A 10105-nucleotide genomic window follows, 5' to 3' on the forward strand; every position below is an offset into this window, starting at 1 on the left:
CTGCTTGCTTCGTGAATCACTACCCTGAATTTGAACAAAACACTGTACTGGAAAAATGGGAAGAGAGGAAAAGGGACTGCTCCATGGTATCTTTTTAGTAGATGAAATAAAGCCTTTACAAATAGAGATTTTAAATGCAGTGGTAATTGATTAGCAGAAGGGATAGAATGGAAGTCTTGGTTTCTCAGTGCTCTCTCAAACAAAAGGTGCTGTAACCCCTCACACCAGCCTGGCTCAGCCCCTCTTCACTTCCAAGGTGGGCAGAATCAGGTTCCAAGAGTTGTTCCTGCAGGATTTTTGTGCATCTTTATCTTACTCACGAGTTACACCTTGGGCAGTCCTACTTTCAAAGTTAGAAAAATGGTTCTGCTGTTGATCCATTTACCTGCATGAGTTGATATTTGAATATGTCAAGGATTCCTTAAATATTAAAATATGTGAAGTTCTATTAAAAGCCAATGGATAATGGAGGGTAATTGCAGGAGGCAAGCCTGGCTTTCCAATGTCAAGAGACATAAGATAAATAAATAAAAAGAAGATAAATGATGTTGTTTTTCATCAGTTGTCCAAATGCAGGATGTTTTAAACAATTTGAGTCAGTACTAATGAGTCTCACATTATCAGAACCTCATCAGCAGAATCTGAAAATCTATATTTGCACTATTTCAATGAAAGTTTCTACTTGGCAGAACAAAGTAATTGTTTGTCTCAAGCACAAAAATGCTGTTGAGAAGAAAGTGAAGCTGGTTTGGAATCTGCCAACTTAGGAAATCTTCTCCTCTGGATTCCATGGTATCTGAACCACCTTACTTTTTACATGGCTACATAATTTGGATCACAGCGTTTCTGAAGTTATTTAATGGCAAGAGTTCTCATGAAAAAAATCCCAACTTGCTGCCTTGTCCCATCACTGCTGTCCACAAGAGGTAATTATGAAAAGGAGGATAATCTGCCAATCACAAGGGGGTTTTCTAAGCTATGACTTTTTCCATTGATTTTAATATAATATATATATTTGCCTTTCTAAAGTAAGGATTCTTTTTTTCCAAAGGAATTGATGTTTGATAATAACTGGTGATTTTTTTTTTTCTCCTCTCTAGTGTTCATAATGGCTTCTGGGCTTTTGGTTTACCCTTTTGGTTTCAACTCTGCTACTGTGAAGAGATTCTGTGAGAACTCAGACATCTACTATGCAGGAGACTGCCAGATTGGATGGGGGTACATGCTGGCAATTGTTGGGGTCATGTTGTCTGTCTTTTTACCATTCTTTGCAAAATATGCACCAAAAGAGCACATATCTCCAACTCCAATACCTACTATTTTATAGTATTTTATTACTCTTTAAGAACAGAACATTCCTGTCTACAGTAATGGGCAGAAATTATTAAAGCACTTCCAAGTTGGCTGTGTTGCAAAAGAGAGGAGAGGAGATGGGGAAGAGAAGGTCAGATTGACAAAGACCAAAAGTGCATTGAAAGTCTTCCGTAAGCGCGAGCAGCGAACGCTCTGGAATCGAAATAGGATTAATCAGCAGCCTTTACACTGCTCCAAACAGATAATGGCATCATGCCTTAGACAAAAAAAAAATAAATAAAAAAATAAAAAATCGGTTTATCCTCAAAACATCTGTCTACCTCCCAGTTTCTTTTGTGTCTCAAAATTGTGAGTCTTAAAAGCTTCAATTCACTTTTGATATATTGTGAAATGTCAGGACTTTTATGAACCCAGTAACTTTAAAATCAATAATAATATTTTGTTACAATTATTTTGATTAGTGAGAAAAAGCACCTACTAGTAGCCACAGCCTAAAATTAAGATTGATAGCTAAAAAGAATTGTATACAAGAAAAAAGTTTCTTTTAAATCTATATATATTAGGAGCACCTGCATATTGTAAGTTCTGGGCACAGTTTTTACTTCTGCTCTAATTGCCAAGATACAGAGACATCTTCATGAAGTCTTGGGTAAAACTGAAATTTCTTTTTTTCTGAGAGCTCCAACTACTTCCAAAGGCTTCATGATGTTTTAATCCTTTAACAACAGGAAAAAAAATCTTAAGAATTTGTTTTCAGTATTTCTTAAATTATATTTCTAGGTGGACTTTAACAAAACGTTTTGAACTATGACAGCTGTAGATTTTGGGGTTTTGTTGTTTAAGGCTGAAAAGAAAAAATCTCTGTTCACAAAAATGTCTGTGCCCAATGGCCCTTACCTGCAGTGATAGTACAAGCCAGAATGAACTAATTCCAGTATTTCCATTGCAATTCAGAGTCCAGATTGTAAAACAAAAAAAGTGAAGTGAAATGCTATTGAACATGACTAGCAAAAATCTGATGCTGTGTCAGAATTACAAATGGCCATATTTCATTAGTCTGTATGGAAATTTTGTGAGGTGTGATTTACACAATAGCACTGAATTCATTATTATCAAGCATTGAAATAAGTGCACTTGATTGCCTTAAGCAAAAGAAACATTGGGTTCTAATCTCACACCACTGTTGTGTTTTTTCATTTAAAATAAACATTTAATTCTAATTCTATTCTCATCTTTTATTTTCTATTATTTATTAAAAAGAAAAATCACATAGATTATATTTAATTCAGAGCTGTACTTTTTAGTTTTGTATTTTGGCACAAACCAGGTGATCAAATTTATTATTCTTCACTTAGCTGAGTCCAACTGATTCCTGAAATTTTATTTTTTTTTTTTTTAATGGAAGGTGTACATGAAGGGACAGACAGAGACATGTTGAGGATGTATAAGAAAATGCAAACAGAACAATCACTGTGTTATTTTAATTTACATCAAAGACTTCTGCAGTCTTGTTTACATTCCTCACCCCTCTAAACTTCAGTGGAACATTGCATTGTTTTCCAAAAGAATTGTCCTGTTGTTACATTTCCATACAATAATTTGCTAAAAGCAAATTCTGCACATAAACTTAGCAAACTTTGAAAATACAGATTCCAATGCAGAATTAAGTACACTGAGAAAGAGAGCATGAGTGCTCTGTACTTTTGCTCATAGAGAAATTAAATCTTCCAAATATTTAACAAAATAGGTTGAAGGAATGCCCTAAAGTAAGAAGAATAAATTTCAGACACTTCTGTATATTAATGTGCTTTTCAGTGATGTCTTACACTTTTTTAAATGAAATGGCTGAGATTGATAATTTTCATGTAAGAGTCAGAAAAGTGAGGAATAACAAACAACATGCAAAAACAAAATAATCACCACAAAGTAGAGAGACAGAGATGCAGGCTTTTCTTTCCTAACCAACCTGTGCCTTTACACTAGAACCATTAAACAAGACAGGATCAATATGGTCAAGAAAAAAAAAATCACCCAACAACTGAAAAATGTTGAGTAGTGTGTATAAACTGTATTGAGTAGGGTTTTTTCTGTTTTGTGTAATGTTTACGACTGTTCACTAAATGTTTCACTAGAAAAAGTGATTTGTTAGTGTCAAGTAGAAACTCCTCTTGCAAAGATCCAAACACTTCCTGAAAAGTAAAATTATTTTAGATTTTTATTAACAGCCATAACACACCTAGTAGACAAAGGACCTATTCCTGTCATTACTTATTAACAGAAGTTTCATATGTGCAGAACTGGAAGCATCAATCACTAACTGGAATCAGTTTTAAATTACAGCAGTCTCACAATTCACAACCCTGCTGTACCAAATATTTTACTTCTTAAAGCTCAACTTCTGTTGTGCAAGTCATCAACTTCTGCATCCTGCAATATTCTGCACCTTTTATGAGTCAATCTAATGCTTCCAGTTGGAGCTTCCTTTAACATTTTATAATATTTTTATAATATTTAAATGACTCAAACACGTGTAGATGACCTCTACAACTGGATTGGCAAAACCCTCCTTGAAGCATCCATGCTCTGAGCCTGCTTCACACCGAAGGTGTGATGATAATTCCAGGGATCCTTGCAGCAGTTGGCAAAGCACATCCTGCAGATCTCACCTGTTGCTGGCAGTGCCCGTGCTCACACTGACAGATCACTTTTTTACACAAAGACTGTCTGCGCGTTAAACTGTGTACAAGCGTTTTCCTGTTACAATTTGCTGGACAGGTTCAAGTTTTATTCTAAATATATAATTTTTTAAGTGTAACTAAAAGCTGTATTTTCCATTAATGTGTTTCTGCGTTGACTAGCTGGCTCCTTTTTAGAATATTAACTGTTTTCTGTATTTGACTTGTTGGATACAATATTTCAATTATTTTAAATGTGAAATTTCCAATTGCCAACACTGTATAATAAAATAATAAAAAAAAAATCCCCATACTGTTTGCTATTTTCTTGACAACTCTTTTGTTTTGCAATTCCCAAATCTGAAAGATTTGGATCTGAAACAAAGCTTCTGAAGTAGAGAAAAGGAAATAAGAACAGCAGGAATTATCTATGAAAGTTAATGTTTGAAGGCAAAGGTACATAAACATGTACATGATCCTTCCCTCATGAAAGATGTTTCTATGGCAAAGGCAAGGAAGTTCTGTGTTCAAATCATTCTTTCTTTTCTACTTCCTCTGTATTCTTGGGAATCTTCCTACAGCTTCAAGATCTGTAGTTATTTTATACAGGTATTATACTGATTATTTATTTTTTAAATAAACATTCATGAGGTAACACATAAATGGGAACCCAATGAACACCACACAGCATTTGTTGGATAACACAGCACAGTGATATTTTCAAATGTTTAACCCCATTTTCACTGGTAGTTTTGGTAAATGCTGTAGCATATCCAGGCTTTATGGGCAACAACTTGTTAAATCAGGGGTTTGCACAACCATTTTAACTTTTACATTTCATTTATAGTTTTTGCATATGCTGCCATCTCAACATCTGCAATTTTAACAAAGTCTTGGAAAGTGTTCTGTTCTTGAGCAGTTGCTGGTCTTACAGAGACGCACTTGAAAATGTTCCTTTTTGCATCATAAGTCCCCATGCACCTGTGCACTCGACCTCTAATGAGTCGTGGAAGCTCACGGTCCTTCATTAAAGCATAATAAACACATAAAACAATTATATCACCTCACATAAAAGCTTTCCACATGGCTGCTTTCTGAGGGCTACATTCCAACAGAAGACCTTTACATCAGCTTTATTGCTGTTACCAACTACTTAAAAGCTAAACTCAAAGTCTCACCTGTTCCTCTGAAACAGATCTGAAATACCCTAAGTAGTGACTGTTGCTCTAAATTTGGAACAATATAATAAAAATATTCAGCCTGCCTTTTGCACAGTAAATTTATGATTTTACAATCATAAAAAGGATTGGAGCTAGTGGTGACTGTTATGTGTGGACACAGAATACTCACAATTTCATAAAACACGCAAGGCAGGGTCTCCTTTCCATCTCTCAGAAGAAAGTTCTTTGCCCCTTTTGCTCCAGGTGTGACTGCAGAATCCAGTGTGCCTGTCCCATTAAGCAAAAATTAATCATTCTAAGATTAATTATATTAAAAATTATTGTAAAATTGTATCACTCTACAGAAGATTCCTACAAAACAGGAAAATTTATTCTAACACATTCTAAAAACAAAGAAAAGAAAGGATGGAAAAACTTGATCTTGGAGGATGACTGAATTGTTAATTTTGTACTTGTTTCAGTCACCTTTGATAGCTGAATGGAAAGGAAATTAGATGGTGTTCGTGCCAGTATAATGTGGATTTAAGTATTTCAGCTATTGAAAAATTCTCTCTTGTTGTTGCCCTAGCATTATTATCAGATTATATTATTATAAACTACTATGCTTACCTAAAACTTCAAATAGCAGTGCAGTTTTATAGGCATACTGGCTCCAGTGCCTCACACTTTGAATGACTGCAGACAGGATTCGCAAAGAATTCTTTTTTATTTTAGTTTTTACTTGAGATGATGAAATTTCCTTTCAAGTGAAGACAAAAGCTTAAGTTAGACATACACACTTCCAATTTTAAAGGGCACATAGGCATTTATTTATTATGTTAAATAGTCAATAATCAAATTTAAATTAGAGCATTTGTTCAGAATATACAAACAACTCCCTGCCAGTTTACTGAGGATTTTAGGTTATTACAGTATGAAATTCTCAATTCCAAATTTCCAGAAATTCCAGGTTTTACTAAGGCAGGTTGGGCTGATGAAAACTTCATCTTCCATCAGTTTTCTTTCTTAACTGCTTTCTTCATTTTCTCTTTTCTATTAACCCTGCCCATAAGTTTTACCTGACTTTTATCTTCTGAGACACAACCAAATTGGTTTTCACTCATTTTATTTCGCTGAGTATTGTAGTTAAATTTATATGCTGGACTACGATCCTGCAGACTTCTTGCCACAGTGTTGGGTTTCAGTGGCCACTGTCCTTTGGATGTGTCTGTTTTGATGAGCTGGGATGGGTTACAACTGTCAGGGTGCTTTTGCTGCTGGACAGTTTTCAAACTGCTTGAAAAGTTCTCAAACTTTCGAGAAGTTCCATTATCAGATCTTGAATTTGCTGTGTTACCTAAAGGAGTATATTCATTTCTGTTCCTGCAATACAACAGTTCAGTATCACAGTACCTCTTCTGAATACTCAGATATGTGACTAAAGTATATAAAAGCACTCCATAAATTGTTTTAGCTTTAAATACCTCAAAACTCACTTGAGTTTACCCCAAATTAATGGATATACAGGGCAGTGATTACACCTCTGCATAAAATCCATCTGACTTCAACAGACCTTAAAACCCTGCTCAGTTATTGTCCTGCCCTGTGTAAGGGATCTTTCCTGATCCAAAATTCACATATTTTCATAACTCTGAAATAAAATAAACAAGGTTTCCTCTGAGAGTGATATTAAAAGAGTTTCTTTGAATGCTACAGGCATATGGGAAAATGTGAGTTGCATTTTCACATAAGAACAAAAAGGAAGGATAATAGACATTAAAGGCTTCACCAACCTGCAGGCAGACAAGTTTTTCCCAGCATTTGCTAAATTAAACTTTGATGCATTTGGTGGTTTCATAAGGGAAGGAGCCATCGGATGTTCTGCTTGGCTTTCAAAGACAAGTTTACAGTATCAGTGACACAGCAGCAGCTTTATTGTCAGACACATGGATTGTTCATGAAACAATTAACATCCAAATAAAAATCAAAAAAACAACAAATAACTTGCTTTTTACATACCCACTGTTTGCTGCTTTCTGTAGTTCATCCACTTCTGGGTTTGCAGTTCCCCAGCCTAATTTTCAAAAGACAAAGGATTGAATATGGACAAAAATGGAAAAAAAATGGAAAAGACTGAAAGGTAATAAGTCTTCATAGGCCTCCAACTCTGCTTAACGTCCCACAAACAGGCTCACACGGGAAGGAGGAAGAAAAAAGAAAAAAGAGGAATGTGATCCTTTGATATTTATAATTATAAGACAACTTCTAACAAGTAGGTTACTTCTCTAGACAATGGTTCAGTTACAAACATTAGACTTATTAGCAACAGAGACTTTATTATAAGAAAACTTTTAAACTTTATTACAAGTAAAACATAATGAAAGCACTAAAAGCAGAATTCTGCACTGTTCTTTCCAAGACCAATTTGAAGAACAGAAGTTCCTTTCTGAAGTACAAGAAAGACATCCTACGAATGTTTCTTCTTGTAACACAGGACTTGAATGTTGATTGAAATCAACTGAAAACAAAAGGTCAGTTTCAAGAGACTCTATTTAAATGCCAGTGCTACTTCATTCTCCATCACACAAAGAGTCAAACTCCCTCTAGGCAAGAAGTATAAAAAGCTCAATTGTATGGAGGAGAAAGAAATTTCCTGGAGGACAATTTGTACATAATGAACTTTTCAGAAATAGATATAAAGGATGCCTATAGTTCTTGATAAAGACAATGTCTGATTTCATAGAATACAATCAGGAAGTTAAGTTTTATTTGGATTTAGAGGCTGTAAAAAAATAAAATATGTGTTATTTACCAAATGATGAGGTAGAGAAGTCATAACTACGAGTCCCAGAACCAGTACCTGGTTCATTTTTAAGTGGATTTGAAGTGACGGGCTGTCTAGTTCTCTTTTTCTGATTGAACAGTGGTACAGGCAGACAACCTAAAATTAAAATTTAAGTAATGCTATATTAATAGCAAAAGGATACACAATCCACACTTAAAATACGTAAATAAAACTACTTAATTATTTTCCATTACACAAAAGAATTACGTTTCATAAACACATAAAGGCCATTCCCTCACAGAATTTATATTCCCAGCCCTCTGTCCTGCACATAATCCCATTAATGAAACCTTTCCCTGAGTGACAAGTCCCCTGAATCCATCTAAAATCTCACCCTGTGCTGCAATAATCAGGTAACCCACGCAAATCCACTCAGGAAATGGGGATTTAAGGCTAAACACTGAACATCCTGTATGAACACTACATATATAAATGTACTATATGTATCTTATGTGTGTTTAAAAGCATAATGAGGTGTGAACAGAAAGTCACATAAGAAGGGCTGCTACCTGCTGTACTGCGAGCTGAGGTGTCAGCTAAACTCCTTTTCATTTCTTTGCTGAATCTTAACAGGCAGCAGTGGATTGATTACTCCAAAATTTCCTGTTTGGAAGTCAGATAAACAAAGCAAATTAATTAATGCCGCAAACACATTCAAATTTCACGCGATTTTATGGCAGTTTCTCTTAACACTGCAGCTCCAGTGACTGGCATCATTTCAAACACAAGCCCTAAAACACAGAAGCAGCTGTACTGAATTTAGAAGATCCACAGGTGCACGCCTAAGATGCAACTGCTCTTTGCAGCTTCCAGGCCCTGAGGGAGCGGGCTGAGGGTCAGGGCCATGTTGAGGGGCAGCGCTTACCGGGCTGAGGGATGGCGCTGAGGGTCAGCCCTGAGGAGAAACCGTGAGGGACGGGGCTGAGGGATGGCACTGAGGGTCAGTCCTGAGGCAAAGCCCTGAAGGATGGGGGTGAGGATCAGCCCTGAGGGTCGGTCAGCCCTGAGGCGAAGCCCTGAGGGACGGGGCTGGGGGATGGCGCTGAGGGTCAGCCCTCAGGGTGAGCCCTCAGGGACGGGGCTAAGGGACGAGGATGAAGGATGGCGCTGAGGGTCAGTCCTGAAGGACGACGCCGAAGGATGGCGCTGAGGGTCCAGCGCTGAGGCGAAGCCCTGAGGGACGAGGCTGATGGTCAGCCCCGAGGGACGATGCTGAGGGATAGGGCTGAAGGATGGCGCTGACGGTCAGCCCTGAGGGACGGGGCTAAGGGACGGTGCTGAGGGGTCAGCCCTGAGGGACGAGACCGAAGGATGGCGCTGAGGGTCAGCCCTGAGGCGAAGCCCTGAGGGACGGTGTTGAGGGACAGCCCTGAGAGTCAGACCCGAGGGACAGTGCTGAGGGTGAGCTCAGAGGGTGAGCCCTGAGGAACAGCCCTGAGGCGGTGCCCTAAGGGACAGGGCTGAGGGACAGCCCTGAGGCGAAGGCCGCCAAAAACAACAGACACCGGCCCGCGCGCTCCCGCCTCAGCCGGTGTGAAAATGGCGTGAAGGCGATGAGGTGCCCCTTCCCTCACGCTGAGGGCACGGCGGGAGCGGCTGGGCCTGGCTGGGAGACACAAGAACCCTTTAATTACCCTCTCGGTGGGATTTCATTAATTATCCCCGCACCCGAGGAACCGGTGTAGTGTCACCCTTAGAGAACCCGGGGCCGGAGCTGAATCTCCTGAAGTGTGTGGATGAAAACGTGGATGTAGAGAAAACTAAGGGCATTTTTCACCTTGTTGCTCTCTTTGGCTGTTCTGGCTTTTGCAAATGGCTGGTTCCTGTTTAAAATCTGAGTGCTTGGCACGGTTGGATCTTGTCCTGTTTTAATAAAACTTTTCCTTCAGAAACACTCCCAAATATCTGTATGCAGCACATCAAACCAATCCGGATTGTTACTAAACAAAATATCCCACATCCTTTTTCAGAGTGTGAGTATTGGCAAAGCACAGGAATAAGGGATGGTTCCCAGTGCTTAACCCTGAAGAGTGACAACTTTCCATGCGAATTTCCATTCATTCCCAAATTGACGGGTCCTGGGACACCAGGAGTTAAAGTGTTTGGACGGG

At 38.1% G+C, this 10105-nt stretch overlaps 2 protein-coding genes across 2 annotated transcripts in view; one reads left to right on the forward strand and one right to left on the reverse strand.

Annotated features, from left to right (window-relative positions):
• LHFPL7 (LHFPL tetraspan subfamily member 7) overlaps positions 1 to 4300 on the forward strand; it is a 58085-nt gene extending 53785 nt beyond the window's left edge. The window contains exon 3 of the mRNA XM_014876603.2: positions 1101 to 4300. Coding sequence (XP_014732089.1) covers positions 1101 to 1327 — 227 coding nt within the window. The 3' untranslated portion in view covers positions 1328 to 4300. The remainder of the gene's footprint in view (positions 1 to 1100) is intronic.
• SPATA22 (spermatogenesis associated 22) lies at positions 1530 to 8840 on the reverse strand. Its single transcript, XM_088177236.1, has 8 exons — positions 8789 to 8840; positions 7962 to 8090; positions 7169 to 7223; positions 6943 to 7038; positions 6229 to 6532; positions 5780 to 5909; positions 5340 to 5437; positions 1530 to 5011 (listed from the first exon to the last, which is right to left on the reverse strand). Exons 1-8 carry the CDS (start codon positions 8838 to 8840, stop codon positions 4820 to 4822), a joined length of 1056 nt encoding a protein of 351 aa, XP_088033362.1. The 3' UTR covers positions 1530 to 4819.
• Between the last annotated feature and the right edge of the window lie 1265 nt (positions 8841 to 10105).

Source organism: Sturnus vulgaris, chromosome 21, assembly GCF_052056855.1.
Source record: "Sturnus vulgaris isolate bStuVul1 chromosome 21, bStuVul1.hap1, whole genome shotgun sequence".
Lineage (NCBI taxonomy): Eukaryota > Metazoa > Chordata > Aves > Passeriformes > Sturnidae > Sturnus > Sturnus vulgaris.